Raw genomic sequence first — 16,146 nt, 5'->3', positions numbered from 1 at the left:
AGATTAGTTCTGCAGACCCGGAGGGTTCCGTTTTGGGCACAGAAGGCGCGGTAAGAACCGTGAAAGTGCAACCAGATGGACGCGTAAAGCGCACCTTTCCGGGCTCTGACACCCACTGCAGATTCCTTTCAAGTCATAAATATTCAAGCTCAAACACATGCGCCCCCACTCCAAAAAAATTAGCAATATGGTTTGCATTTTTGGACTCTGGATGAAGGGTGCATATGCTCTCTCTCTCTCGCATCTCTGAATAGAATACTTGGTTGTGGGGCGATAAACCAGTGCGTCAGACGCTGCATAAATCAGCTTGCAGGCGAGCCAGAGAAGTGTTATCTCGGAATACAAGCAATAATTAAAGTTGATGGTAAATCGTGAGGAATCGCCCTGTGCCAATTTGCCGCGGACTCCTCTGGGGACAAAACTCCCTCCCCTCCCCCCAACCCCTCCTGCACCCCCACCGCACCCAGTCACCACTAGCAGCTTTCAGCTGGACCGATAAGTGCACCACGCGTGTTTACCTTGGCGCACAGCCATGCGCATCAAATCTGGCAGCGTGGAAGGGGAGGAAGGTGATAAAGTGCAACATCATTACCTTTAAACTGCACAACACAATGAGTAAGATGCAGGTGAGGGGGGTGAGGAGTTTAGGAGGGATAAAGCCATGGTTGGGTCTGACGGGTCAGCATCACATACCCTTAGGCGGGCGTTAAAATGCAATAGCGGTAAAATGAGGTGGGGTTCGCTCATACATCATTAGACCACTCCCAGTGGTAACCCAATTAGCCCCTAACCTGTTTCCGTCTTGATAAGGAGCAACAGCTATTTGTGTTTGGACCCCCTCCTCTCTTAAAGCTCACAATATACACACACAATCATGCAACGCTTCTCATACACGAGTGAATTGCACGGTAAAAGAGCGCCATCTTGTGGTTGGAAAAATGCAGAATTCTGAAAACAATTGTCATTATAAATAAAAATGACCCAATATGTCACACATTAATTCTCAAAGCTTAAGCGTAAGGTATTTTATTTTAGTTGACACAAAACAAATTTTAAGTAACACGTTCAAGGTGTTATTATGACAGACAGCAGAGGCTGCATGTGTAAATCAATATCACTTGTGTAGACCTAGACTGCTATGACAATAGGAATGTTTTTGCTCTATTGCTAAACAGTATTTGATGAGATATTTGATGTACAGTTGATGACAAATTTATTAGCCTCAGCGATAAAAATTTTGTTTCAAAAAAAGAGAACATCCTTGTTTCATTTTTGGGTTCATAGATTATTTTACTTTACAAATAGAAACAAAATTACTATACACACTGTCGCGGTCAAATTTATCATCCCCATGACGCCAGTACTCATTTATAGAACATTTTTGCTGGATTACAGCCTGCAGTCATTTGTTGTTACTTTCAACAAGTTTCCTGAGGAAAGCCAGCAAAACCTGGCAATCCCTCGAGCTCCTTCGTATTTGCTGGCCTTCTGGCATGGACCTTCATCCTTAGTTCATCTCACAGATTTTATTGCGCTTCAAGCAACTTTGTACAGACCAGTCCAGCAGTGACATACGTATAATATGTTCTGGGTCGCTGCTTGCTGCGTTTGGTTTTCTTTCAAAATCTTGATCTTTCCTCCTTTATCTGCTACAGGTTGGCTCTGGCTCAGGTGGTAGGAGTTCATCCTGTAACTGGTGGGTTGCCAGTTCAAACCCCACTCTGTTGATCTCAGTCAAAACACCCTCTTTGCTTGCTGATGGTGGTCAGATGCCTCACTGTGTGAAAGTGTGTATGAATAACTGATTGTAGTGTAAAGTGCTTTGGGGTCTCTGGGGATTTGATAAAGTGCTGTACAAGTTCAGGCCAATAACCATTTTCCCTCCACCTTGGTGAGATTCCCAATTCTAGGCACACTGAAGAATCCCCACAGCATAATACTTCTATCACTGTGTTTCACTATGGGTATAATGTTTATTGGGTTGTTCACTTCTCTCCTCTTTTGCCAACTGTAAGCAATGTCTCAATGCCCAAGGGGTCTAATTTTGAAACTGACCAAAGGACATGCTTTTAGTGTGCATTATCTTACTTAAGGCTGCCTTAAAAAAAGTCACTTCTTAAGAAGCTTATCTTTTTTCTTGGCATACAACTTCCCTGTGCACAGCTCAGTCTTTCCCTTCCTACCTCATCCAGACTTGCTCTATGCTGTTTGGCTGTGTTTAATTTACTTGATGAGAGTTACTTCTCATGTCATTACTTCAGCACATCATTGCACAACACTGGTTTTTCCCTATGGCTCAATAAATAGGTAATTTCATAAGGATAAAAATGCTGTCAATGGTCATTTTTGTTTTTTCAGTGATAGTTATGTTAGTGTGCATATATTTGTGTATTCTTTAATAATGCTACGTTAAAAATTCCTTGCTTTGTTAAGAAGTGCTTTTTTTCAGGTAATTTGCTGAACTGTATGTAATATTTTGCCAAAAATAATTGAGTGAAAAAAAATCACTTGCAGAGAGCTTTAGAAAGACATGGAATTAGCAGGTAGAGATTTTCCATAGAGTAATGCTCTTAACCTCAATGGTCTCTATGCACACTCACTGCACAGGACTCCACTGGTGAAGAAAAGCATATTTAAGCCTATTTGAAGTTTGTGGCTGAACAGTTGGACAAGTAAATGAATAACTGGGAAAAGATAGTCTGGCCAGATGGCATTGCTAACATCATGTTCAGAAAGAATGGCGCTGCATCCCCTAAACACCATATCAATATTTAAGTTTGGAGGTGAGAACATCATGGTTTGGGGCTGCAGTTCTCATAACTGAAGGATTAGTGAAAAAAAGCTGAACATTGCTTATAGGCCCCCTCCCCCCAGTAAACTAGAAATAAATTTACAGATAAAAACTTTGATTTGTTCAATACCTATTTTCCTCACAGTACTTGAATCTACTCTATGCCTTTGAAATCAAAACAGAAGACAACTAAAAGAGAGCACTTGAAACAAAGCTCAGTTGGGAATGCACTTTATTTATTCCACACTTAGAAAATGACATCAGAAGGCACTGAAGTGGTTTAGCACACAACCCTGCATTAAAGGTGTTACTGAAAAAGTCATGCAAGGTTAATGGTCAACTCACTCAACTCAAATGCTCTTCTTATCACAAAATAGAAACAGATGAATAAATAAATCTTATATTTTTAAAGTCTGTTTATCTTGAGGGGAGTCGAGTTTACTTTGATTTTGACACGAAACCTTCTGAATCCTGTTAGTTGGTTTTCTTTCAGAGTAAGGATGATGGTGATCCTGACCCGAGTCAACTTTACCACTAGAGAGTGAAGTCTCTATCAAAGCTTTATTCAAATTTAGCCTGACCTATGTGCTGTCCCACGCAGTGCTAAAGTGCAGCTGTACAGTTCTGATGATCATGCTAATAATCTTGTGAGCGGTTGTCCTATATCTCCCAACAAGCCGCATCCCTGACGACCATGCAGCATACATTCATGACATATGTGAAAAGTGCACAGCATTATCTTAATCATGTCACCCTTCAGTATGCTTCAGAGTCATGCCTGTTTTAACTCAAGTTTGGCACTAGGTGTTTACATATACAGAATTAGTGCTTGTAGAAAAAAACAGGATACAAGGAGAATGTGTTAGTACAGTGTTAAATACAGGCAGTGTGCATTTATATGCATGACAGTGGAGATGACTTGCACTGTGGATATTAGGCAGCATCATTCCTGATCCAACTGAGACGGAGCTGGATGAGCACCAGTGGTCTCTTTTCCCTAAACTGATCATATCAAATATGGCAGGTGGGAGGCAATTATCCTGGCAATTGATTTTACATGTACAACAGTCCTCCATCATTGCTTTTAGTAGCAAAACTGGTTTGCATGTAATTTTCCTAATGACAACAAGCAGCTTTGTTTCCATGTTTCATATATGGCAGATGCTTAAGAATTAAAAGATGTTCTCCATTTATGTGGCTTTTTTAACAGTCTTCATCTGTCATTCATAACCTCCATTAATCATGTTCTCTTCACTTAAAACCGGAGCTAATTAAAAGCAGGTGCTATTAGAAATGCTAAAGAAACAACATCTTATGTCATCATGACACAAAACCCACTTTCAGTTCTTTAAAATTCTCCTTCTGAACCAGTTCATCAAAAGAAAAATGGACCGACTCCCATTAAAGTTCATAGTCATGGTTCAAATCTACCAATCACAGAAAGGTAAAAATTCTCATCTTCTCCTAAAAGCACCCAGCCCCATTCCCATATGTCTATAAAATTAGACTGGACCTTTAGGCTGAGTCGCCAGCCTAGTTTCCAGAATAAACTCTCCACTGTGTAGAGGGAGAGGGTCATAATGCTACATGGTACTGAATAAAATAACAATAGAAATAAAATATTAGAAAAAAACATTATAATTGATTAAACTCTAAAAGATAAAAACAGTACAATGCTGCATCCTGTGAGGGATAACACCATGTTGTTTCATTTCAGAACTGTAAACAGTCTTTTCCTTCCTCAGTGCGAGTGTCCTCTGCTGTACTCTAATTCTTCCTCTACATCTTGGTTTCAGGTTGTGTCCAAATGTGCTCAGAGTGCACGGCTAAACAGCCATGCCAATGTAATCACATTCTCCAAACCTCTTGCATGACTGCAATGACAGCCTTATCATCCGGCGACACCAAAAGGATGCGGCGATCTGGTCATCCGGGGGGCTGCAGAGCACGGTGCGTGTACCCCGACAGAGCATCCCAGTTTCTCCACAGGAAGGCCAGCAGGAGAACAATGAGGATAGTGGAGATGGAGCGTGAGCGTGTCCTCATCAGCGGGACCACACAGTTGGCCACAGTTGAGACAAAAACCAGAAGGACGGCCATAAGTGCCAGCAGGACATTGATAAGTTTTCCCAAGAGGGTCCGGGCTGTGGCATTTTCCAGCCCCTCCAACTGGACGACCTGCTGTTGCTGCTGCTGGAGCTCCATCTTGAAGATCCTGGTCTGACAGGCTTCCAGGGCCTCCTGTGGAAAATGACACCCAGAGGGAACAAAGGTCAGCCAAGTTACCATTTTTATAAATAAAAACTGCAACCTGAAGTAAACACACAACAGACTGGATACAAGGTGTTTATTTACACCTTTTATGTATAAAAATTACCTAATGCATGAGCAGCACAAGTCACTAGAAACCAAATTTAGCTTCAACAACAAAGGGAGGACTGACACCACAAAACAAATATAAATGAGCTGTAACATCTACAATAAAAACATATCTAAATTTGGACAGAGGTAAGAATAGTTAAACATTTTTAACACTCTCCACTACCATATAAGGGCAGTGACTTGGCAGACCAGGTGCGTATTTTTGATCTAACAAGTTGAGGGGTGAAGGTTTTCTGATTTTCTTCTTGATCATCTAGAAAAATGCTGTTTTTTTAAATGTTACTTTATGTTGTTGTCAAGTTCTGTGGAAACATAGTAAAGGATTATGTGAGAACCTGCTTTTGGGAAGATGGCACAGTGGTGAAAGTGGGAGCGATTTGTCCAGGTGAGGGAAACGTTTTCAACGTACAAATCTGCTAAACAAAACAGAAATCATTCCGTGGTGTCTGTCTGAATTGGTCAAGAAAGAGAGTCGTCATGCATCAAGGAGAGGGCTGAGCAGCTGTGTGGCCCGGAGAAACCAAGGACTCGGTTTTCATTCATTCAGAAAATAACAGCATGTTAATGGTCAGCTCTGAATTTCATAAAAGCAGCAGCTGGACTGTCAGCGCATGTAAATGCTTGAGATTTCTGTCGCAGCCTGTTGGTTCAGTGTTAAGGAGCAGACAGGACTCCCAGATGGGCAACAAACAGGACATCAATAGGTCTGTAATGTCATTATACACATTATCTTAGTGGTGATTCAGCAGAGTAGCATTATTGTGCCGTTATTTTGGCTACATAATTTTTCATGAGCTTCACATGATTCAACAACCGCGATATGAATGAAGTAAAAACGAATAAATGATGTGTCAATTTACTGAGCTCAAAGACACTAAAGATTTTAGCTGTAAAAGCTACAACACCATTACAAAAAAATAAATAAATAAATAAAAAATAACAAATAAATCACTCGATTGGTCCCTTGCCACCATCAGCTGCAGCTCTGATGTGCACAGAGGGCTGTGTAATTAGGTGAATTATCATTTAACACATCACTCTGCAGATTAAAACGTAGACATTTACCAGCTGGTAGAATCTACTTGCACAACAAATAAAACAAAGTATACACTAAAGAGAAAAATTAATCGCCCACAACGTCTTGTAAATGCTTGATCAATATAATGTGAACGTCTTTTCTCACTGAAGAAAATTAATGTCTTTTTTAACTGGTAGACGTTGGATGTAAACATGTTGGCCAACCCTCTTATTCCCACTTTTACCTCATTGTGAATTTTACTTTTAGTGTACTTTTAGTCATTTTTTAACAGACTAGCTAAAGCTTTGTTTTATTGAGCGGTTTTCCCTTATTTATACATTTCAGTGAGAATTACAGCTAAGGTTGATTGCTTCCTCTTGGTAAGGAGCAATAGTGGGGTGTCCAGAGCTGTTAAGTGCATCATTTACATGTTTCTAGCACCCTCTGCTGTCAGAGTAAGGAAATGCAGCCAGAAACAGCTTAAGTAGAAGTGGGTAATGCAGGGACAGTTACACAATACACTAAAACTCAAGCACTTGCAGACAACAGGAAAGGACAGGACTAATGTGAGACATTTGCAAGGAAATACTTTTGTTTTGGACAAACAGAAAAAACCTGTTGGACAAACAGGATTCCTTGGACAGATCTTCCTGTTTACACTGTCAATATGCATGGTGAGATAATGCCATTGACTGTTGCAGGGTGTGTGTCCACCTCAGTTTAACACGCGTCTGACCAGCCTGTATCAGATTACCACTGATTAAAACAGAAAACCACACACACGAATCATGTTGTAGTAAAATAACTATAACATGGGGCAGGTTTAGCTCCAAATAAAAAAATTAACGATTTAAAAGGAACAAGTAATTACTAAAAGCCAACTTATTATGAAAACACTTGATAGCACTGGTAGGCGAGATAAGAGAGCGCAGCAATTACTGACCACAAAAATCAATTAAACCACTTCAGCTTCAGAGAAACTGTTAGAGCATTATTTATCTACTAAATATTTTTTATTTTCTCCCTGCTAACTGCGGCCTCTGCTCTAGTCGGATGTGAGGCCTTGTATTACTTTGCTTTATTACCCAGGAGCGTAAGAATATTTAAATCTATCTACGAGTTATTATGTGGCAGAATAATGGTGCGTTTGCATCAAAGCAGATGATTTTTTTTTAACATGGGTGACGTGCTTGTGGACACAGGTCCGATGGACACACCTGGATGTCTCGGGCTCTCTCGTGGGACTGATAGGCGATTTTCTCCTCCATGCTGGCCAGCTCCTGTTTGAGGTTGAGGATCTCGTTCTGATGAAGTTCTGTCAGGTCGTTTAGCTGTTCCTCCAAACGTTCACACCTAAAGACACATGTCAAGAACACGTGTGAGCGTCTGAGCCAAAATTAGCTTAAACCAAAAAAAAAGAAAAACACATGCAGGCATTAGTGGAGACAGGCCAGGGGGCATTTCATCACATGGCACCTGACTGGACTGATGACTTGTCTTGATAAGATTAGGATGTGCTTACTCATCTCCTCATCCAACTGGCCAACCACAAGGAAAGTTACCAGTATGAAACTGGCCAATGGTGAGAGCCCAGTGGGAGGAGGGGGATCTGTACTCCCGTTTATTTTGAGCTCAGACAAATGGATAGAGATCAGTCAAGAAAAAACATAAGGCACCACATCTATTTGATTGTTTCTTTTCGGAAAATTCCCCATAGTGTTTGGGACATTAAACTTTTAGCCACCACCCTGACCTGAAAAATGCTATCAAATTATTAAATGTTTCTTGTTATAGATAAATATGGTGAAGGTGCCTCAGTAGTTTAAAATATATTCAGAGTTTAGTTTAACAGAGAAAAGGTTAATTAAACAAATGCAAAAAACTTTTAACAAGGTTAGAACAGTACATTTTGGTTTGTGTTGCTTTTAATTCTCAGTTCTGGGTGGCTGAATTGCTGTCAAACTTAAGCTCAACAATAAAGCAAGAAAGAAATTCTACATAATCATGGTACTGGGCACTTAGAGCATCCACCCAAAAATTATAATAGAAAATACAAATATTTGTTGCTTTACTTAGGCCGTACACACATCCGTTTTGCTGTTTATAGCCCATTACACATCCCTTTGTAACAATCGAACCAAAAAAGAAAGATATTTCATACATCTAAAAGTATCAGGGAGCTTTATTTTGAAAGGCCAATGGAACCACTTTTTCAATGCCTGGTTTAGATCCTTATATGCAACCTAGATTTGCAGTAACCCATATTATGAAAAACAATAGGCTTTTACTATGAAGAGACTATTAAACTGTGTTTTGTTGGTGTCCAACAATGACTTACTTCAGTGGTTCTCAATCCTGGTCCTCAGGGTCCACTGTCCTTCATGTCTCAGATGTATCTTTGCTTCAGCACACCTGACCTAAATGAGGGCATTACCTACTCAGCACGCCACGTGCAACAGAGGCCTATTAATCAATCATTTAAGTCAGGTGTTTGGCAGCAGGGAAACACGTAAAACATGCAGGACAGTGGGCCCTGAGGACCACGACTTAAAACCACTGACTTAGTTCATTGAAGATGCAAAACTTTTAATATTAACTACACAATCTTAAAATAAATATCATCCCTTTTTATTACAGCTTAGTGAAATATTGCAACCTTTTATCGGAATGTTTTTTTTTAGCTTAATTTGGAAAATTTTACATGGACTCTTTTAACTGCCTGGTTTAGGGTCGTTAGTACTGTGGAACTTAGATTTCCAATAATCAATTCTAAGAAAAATGTAGGCCTTTATTTTGAGGAGTAGCTGTAGGCTTCGTTTTGAAAGCCCAACAATCTTTTTTTCCATCACTTGCTTAGATATTTTAAAAAATGCAGAAACCACATTTACAATAATGTAACCTATGAAATATTGATGGCTTTATTTTGAAAAGTATCAAAACTTTATTTATTGAAATGCTAAATTAGTAACCCTGGTGATCAGCTTTTTAGGCAAATTAGTTATTTCTAACAGACTCTAGTAATCCTCCAACACGTATGAAGGTTGAGTCTCTTATTTTGATGAGAATTTGTTAGCTTTACTTTGAAAGTTCAAATTAATCTCTTGTTGATAGCTGGCATAGGCCCAAAACCTGAAACCTAATCTTTCAATAATTCAACATGCATTGGACTGAGTCTTTTGTTTTGAAGGGTATTTGGTAGCTTAGATTTGAGCAACTTAAATTAATTCCTAGTTGATCACTGGTGAATCTTAAGAAATGCCAGTCTCACCATTCATTGCTATGGCTGTCACCAATAACTGATCAGTTGTAGGCATTTACTGGATATAATAAGGATAGGTTGAAGTGCTGAGGAGTTATGGTTGTTCTGTTTGTTTATGGACAGTTATTCCCCTGCAGATAGGCCAAAAACAGCCTGTTTGGTCCGTCCTGCATGGGGGAAATGATTTTAGCCTCAGTGGGTGAAACACAGGCAGCTCTGGGCCTAGACAATTTAGGAAGAAATATGTCTAATATTTCTTTATCTGACCTCAATGTTTGTGCCCTCATGTCAGAACATTCTGGAGGAATGTGAGTCTGAATGCCGTTCCTGGGAAAAGAGCTGATTAAATAATGAGGATGTGAGTACTGAGAAAATACATGGGTGTGGATGTGTTTGTCATGTTTTTTAGAATTAAACAACAAACTATATTATTGTGCAAAGGAAAAAGTAAAGATCTAAAACTGCTGAACAAAATATGTAAAATGCATGTGACAAATTTTATTAAGAGTCAGTATAAAAGATAAAGTATTATAAGCTGTAAGTAATATTAACTACCCGCAGTTCAAAGTAGTTGTTGTTTTTGATGTTTTAGGTTTTTGATCAATTCAATTACTGCCAGTGATTACATTACCCTTATGTGAACAACACATTTGTTTCTAAAAATGGTAAATGTTCCCAGTCACATGCTGGTAAACTTCTGGGGATTTCCTCCCAACCATTGATAGTGAGCATGTAAAAAACCTCTCAGGAATGTGTGACAAGAACTAAGACAGTCTGGTAAGCTACCTGAAGCGTTCCTCCTGCAGAGCTTGCATAACGACTGTGTAGTCTCTCTGATAGTTGCTCTTCAAACTTTCCAGGCTTTCCTCAAGCTTTGTCTGACCGTCCCTTAAGTCCTGCACCTCCTGTAGCAGCATGTCTAAGCTGGAGCCTTGGCTTCTCTCCAGTGTGTTGCCCTTGGAGCTTGGAGGACCCCCAGTGGTGCTGTTTGCTCCGGCTGAACCCGATGTAGCACTAGAGCAGTCGTCGTCACTTATGTATTTGGGGCTCAACTGGAGCTGATGTCCAGCATTAGTCAGGGATCGTCCGCACCCACCCGTTACACCTTCTTCCACCGAGGGGTCATCCAGCGAGTCTTTGAGGTTGGGGATGTTGTCTGCACTACCGAATTTGTTGCGAATGAGCGAGGCGATCTCCCGAGGCTTGGAGACGACTGCTCCTGCAGCAGAGTGGGTGGCCTGGGAGAAGCTGGACAGACCGCCCTTCACGCTGTCCACCACGCCCTCGCTAAAGCCGCTGACTTTAGCACCGACATCCTTGAGGCCCTGCTGCATGTCCCGCAGAACATCCTTGGGTTGGCGAGGGATTCCGTTGTGCTCCACTTCCCTTAGCTTCCGGTGGTAGTGCTCGAGCTTCCTCTGCAGCTGCTGGATGGTCTGCGCCGACTTCTGGTTCTTTTTCTCAAACACCTGACAGCCACAGAATATGTTGAATTACAAAGAATAACATGTATTACTTCTTGTTTAATTAAATGCCAAACTTCCCTTCCAGCATAAAGGCAGGCACAAACTAATTAAACTGGTTTCATTCTAATGCAGTGATTGTGCAAGCAACCTGATAATAGTTTTAACACAATACTTATAAACTTATCAAAGATTCAAACATCCAGTACCGTACCTGCTTGATACGCGTGCTTTGCTGTTTGTCAGCGTTGTTAGCTAGTTTTAGGTATTCTGCAACATTATCGTCTCTTGCTGTTTGCTCGATCTTAATCTGCTCTGTGAGCTTGAGGATCTTCTGCTGCAGCTGAGCGATAGCCTGTTTGGTGCGCTGAGGGTCAGGGGTGCCATCTTCACCCGAAGGGAAGGAGCTGTCCACCCCATATGAAACAGCGAGGGGCGTTTGGCCCAACCCGCTCACCTCCAACCGGTCAATCTGCAATAAACAGAGAGGACGCTTAGAGTGGGTTATAGGGCACTGGGTATGAGGTAAGGCATTTAAGTAAAGGGAACAAAAGTGGGGACTACAGGAAATAGTTTACAGTTGCATATTGTTAGTTCTTGTCAAATCTGCTGACATGTTAAAAAAAAGGTTGGTTTCTGCTTTTTATTTTGTGTGATGGTTGGAAAAAGGGCAAAGTGAGACAGCTGAAAAGGCAACTTTTGGTTATGGTTTGTCTGAAGAGGAAGATGCCATGTATTAACTTCTCAATTATCAGTTAATTAAGAAAAGAAACTGGAAGGAATAATTCACTTAAAACACCCACATATTTGATGCGGGACCAGTTATTGCAAAAGGCTGTTCACATTTGTTAAATAAGTTTTTGTATTTTTATACATGATACATGTTGTTATATTCTTGTACATAACTTATTTTATTACTTCACTTGTAATATGTACAATTTCCCACAACTCTATAGATGTTTTTTTTTTTTCTAATTAATGCTTTTTTGTGTGTTGTAATTCTCTTTACCAAAGGAAGGACAATGCTGTTCTATTTTATTGTAAATTCATAGTGTTTGTGCGAGGTAACAGGTCTAACAGGATATTAAATCTTGGCTTTAAAAAAGTATTTGTAGATTACAATAGTTGCCCTTCCTTCTAGACTGTGACCTAATTTTGTCTGCTGCCCTAAAAGTATTAGCACAAAAAGAAGGAATTGAGTTATTCCTCCACTCTTCAGGAACTAGATGAAGTCCACTTGAGATATTAACGAGTCTCTCACCGACGGTCACAGGCAGAGGAGGTGATTCATTCACTGAAACACTTCAAGGAAAAGACCCACAGAACTGCGATGACTGATGAAAATAACAGTACACACCAGGGGCTTGGAAGCCATGATACCATTGCCTCACCTGGATGACTAACAGAGATCACAGCCAAGAATGCACTGAGGAAAACTACATTTCATGATTAAATGCAACAAGTTTTAATCTTCATTCTCAGTGTTTACTCCTATACACATAGTATTACACCCGAAACAACTCCCTCCTGCGAACATGTGCCAAAACTGCCGCTCACCTTTCCAATCCTCAGACGGAGAAATTGTTCCCAGTACATTGTTTTCCTCCCAGTAACAGTCGGCTGTGTATTTTCATCTGTCCTGGCAGCTTAGTTTGTGTTTCAGTGGGTGAAACTCCCAGACGGGTCGGTTGGTCTTTACGTTTCACCGCACGCTCCCGTCGCGTCTACCCGCGCGGCTTGTTGAGAAAAGTTTAAATCACACCTGAAACTCAGACAGCTCAAGCCCCGCCCACTTCCTCGATCCGTCCCTCCCCCTTAGAGCACAGGGATGACATCATCCCCGTCAGCTGTGAGTTCACACAGCAGCGCAGTGATCTTCAGAGAGCGCCAACAGATCAGATAGTGATTTCTTGCACTTCAGACAGCACAGCCTTTAGGAAATAAATTGCAACAACTTTATAACTGAAGTTCAAAGAATCTAATCCAATTTTGAGTTACTTTTAATAAAGTCAAGGATGCTTAATTAAAGTGTTCAAATTACCTCTAATACAAACCCCTTCTTACTGTAGAGCAATGTAAAGGCACCATAGGCTTTATAAATGCTGCAGTTTTCATTGCTATACTGCAATTTTTATGTGATGCAACTTTTATATGATATTAAAAGGCCTATGTAAAAAAGTGGAATTTTATCACAACGTTAGAACTGGGCTAAGAAAAACAAAATAGGACTTTTAACATAGAAAGGTCATTTTGTGGAAAAAGACTGATAACCTGACAATTGTCCAGCATACAGTCACAGACACGTTCCACAAGGAGAGTAAGACAAAAAACAAATTGTTACTGAAGAAATAATCTGCAGAGGATTGTATCACAGCATACTGATGGAAAGTTGAGTGGAAGAAAACAATATGGTTAGAAAATGTGCACAAGCACAACAGATAGATAGCTGGATCATTTTTTAATACCAGAAGATAATTTGTTTTGTCACAGTAGCATGAAACAAGAGTTTGTGCAAGAGCAAAGAACACAATTTACAAGGTTTGAACAGTAACTGCACTATAACAAAGAGTGGCATAAAACGTATGGTTTGTTATGATAAAAATAAACACAATTAGAATAATAAAGTAAATTTAATAAATAATATAGCATATGAATAGAGAGGTAGGCGGAAGGAAAACTGGCAAGAAAAGGTGTACAAGGAACAGGGAGGATTCTGTACTGAATTTGTTTTTTTTGGAGGGTAGGGTTTCACAAGGCCAAACTTCTACATCTAGAATGTAAAAATTACAAAGATTAGGTGCATTTCACAAGTCTTAAACAACAGAGGGTACAACAGGCAAATAAGTTAGCATCTCTTTATTGACTTCCGATTAGTTTCAGAATTGATTTTAAGATTTTACTGATTACTTTTAAGTGATGCTCTGGGCTTTTATCAGAAACACCTCTGAGGAACTGTGCCAAAGCTCCTTTGACAGACTCAACTAAGAGCTGTGGGGGATCAAGCTTTCTTGGTCAGGCTACCAGTTGGCCAGAATAAAATCCCTGAGGAGATTGGATTGGAAAATTCACTCTTGTCTTTTAAATCCCTTTTAAGACATAGTTTTATAGACTTGCTTTTTATATTTATTAATATAAAAAAGCATATTTATTTTGTTTCAATGAACTGTTTTTATTTCTGAATTAAATATCATATTATTGGTTTCTAACCTTCTTGAACAATTAGTATATACTACTATTACTGTTATTATCATTACTTTAAAATATATTTGCAATGCCCAATTCATTTATTTGCTCTAGTTTAACCAGAAATGTCATTAAGAAATTCAGCATCTCTTCGTCCAGCGAGTCTTGATAAGATGATGGTGTAACAACATTTACAGAGTTACAAAAACTGGCTAGCAAGAAAGGGAAACCAGTTCCTAGTATTCTTCCAACTGGCACTACAAGGCTAACTGGTTACAAAGCAACACCTTACCAACTCCTAGTTAATCCTTTCTGCCTGCCTATAGAAAGCTATTTAAAAGCAAGAAAAACCAGTTTGGCACCGCTTTACTTAACCTCACACAACCTCACAAACATTGCTCCTGAAGCACATTCCTCCACATACAGGTCAACAAGTGGGCAAAACATTTCATGTGCTTTTGTTTTGAAGCTGGGTTTTTTTTTTTTTCCTTTTGCTGAAATATTTAAAACAGCCTTAGACAGCAAGAAAAATAAAAACGTAAGACCCCAAAATAATAGTGAGTAAATTTACCCAGCACATGCTGTGTAGAGAAAGACTAATGATGCCTACTGACAAGACTATCAAATGAATCAGAACTAAAGTAGTTCGCCAGACAAGCAGTAAAAAAAGAACCATGAGGTGGTGTTTCAAAGTGAAACCTGCTCTGTTTGGCTCTGGTTCAAAAGGAAATTAATAACTTCATGAGCGTCCTACCATACCTCATTCATAAAAGCCCTGCAAGGTGTATATCTGACCACTGATCAGTTATCTCCTGTTTCACCGTGGACAATTATGTGCTTTATCAAATATCTCCCCTATTACAGAAGATAAAAGGGGCAAAGAACAAGTGGCCGAACTGCTTAAACGGCAGTTTACTGTAACACTGTAAGACTGTAGCACAGATAGGGGTTACCGATACTGTGATAAGAAGACCCAGTAATCTGTACAGACACTAAAACCACACCCTTTCACCTATCAAAGGAAACATCCACAGTGAGCAGCAGTAGACACTGCAGACAACTGGACAGTCTGGTGATTTCCAAAGACGCAGCCCCAATTTTATTGAGCTATAAACAGTAATATTTGCTTTATAATTAGTCACTGCAGTCTGACTTTTAAAAATGAATGACACAGCCATATTCCCACACATACATACTCTTCACTGGCATCACACATCAAACAAAGTGTAATAATCTATGAGAGCAGAGACATCTGCAAATAGCCGAGTTCTGTAACTAATCATGCAAGTAATTAAAGATTGTCAGCCGAAGGAGCTAATTCCCCTGGGTTAACTAAGCCAAACATGTTGACGTGCAGACTCACTGAGGCAAGAAGCTTCATCACTGGTGTCTGTGTAGCCTCATAAAAGGAGCTGAAGGCTTGTAATTGGGGGCTGCACTTGATATCACTCTGATTAGTCTTTATTAGAAGGAATGAGAGACAGAGTCTCTGTCAGTGGTCAGTAACCTGTACAATTTAGAGATCAATGTTTGAAATTTTATCACATTTTTTTTTCAATTAGTATTAATTTTTAATAGATAACAGATTTTCTGGAAAACTGGGTTTAGTTTCTCAGGCCAGTTTCATTTTACTGCCAGACCTGCAGAACTAAGAAAGTATTTAAATAGGCCCTGTTTCACAACATGAAGTAGGTTTTAGGATCTAAAAAGCAACAAATCATGCTCCAGTCTTAGGAAATTTAAGCACAGATGAGAAATACAGTCCTTCACATTTATCAATCAAAGAGTTACAAAACCTTTTCCAGGGCTTTGGGATTCCATCGAACCACAGTGAGAGCCATTATTAAATAGAGAAATCCTGGACATGTGGTGAGCCTTCCCAGGAGTGGCTGGCCAACCAAAATTAGCCCAAAACCACATTGATGAGGTCATGCAGGACCTAACAAAATAACCCAGGACAACATTTAAACCACGGCAGTCCTAACTTGCCACAAGAAGAAAAAGAGGAGGCAAAACTAGCATTCAATGGAGAGTTTGAGCCCAAAACCAC

General features: G+C 39.8%; 1 protein-coding gene across 11 annotated transcripts in view; it reads right to left on the bottom strand.

The window, feature by feature from the left end:
- Window positions 1-3,006: 3,006 nt before the first annotated feature.
- tmcc1a (transmembrane and coiled-coil domain family 1a) overlaps window positions 3,007-16,146 on the bottom strand; it is a 65,215-nt gene continuing 52,075 nt past the window's right edge. For 10 of the 11 annotated variants that reach the window (XM_047373705.1, XM_047373754.1, XM_047373706.1 and 7 more), the window contains 4 exons: window positions 11,128-11,385; window positions 10,237-10,919; window positions 7,409-7,544; window positions 3,007-5,032 (listed from right to left, as the gene is read on the bottom strand). In XM_047373705.1, coding sequence (XP_047229661.1) covers window positions 4,718-5,032; window positions 7,409-7,544; window positions 10,237-10,919; window positions 11,128-11,385 — 1,392 coding nt within the window. In that variant the 3' untranslated portion in view covers window positions 3,007-4,717. Of the gene's footprint in view, window positions 5,033-7,408; window positions 7,545-10,236; window positions 10,920-11,127; window positions 11,386-12,470; window positions 12,688-16,146 lie in introns of those variants that run through there. The other variant, XM_047373734.1, reaches the window with a different exon arrangement.

This window comes from Girardinichthys multiradiatus, chromosome 1 (genome assembly GCF_021462225.1).
Source record: "Girardinichthys multiradiatus isolate DD_20200921_A chromosome 1, DD_fGirMul_XY1, whole genome shotgun sequence".
NCBI lineage: Eukaryota > Metazoa > Chordata > Actinopteri > Cyprinodontiformes > Goodeidae > Girardinichthys > Girardinichthys multiradiatus.
Note: the sequence above shows the minus strand (reverse complement) of the source record. Positions and strands in the feature narration are given on the sequence as shown.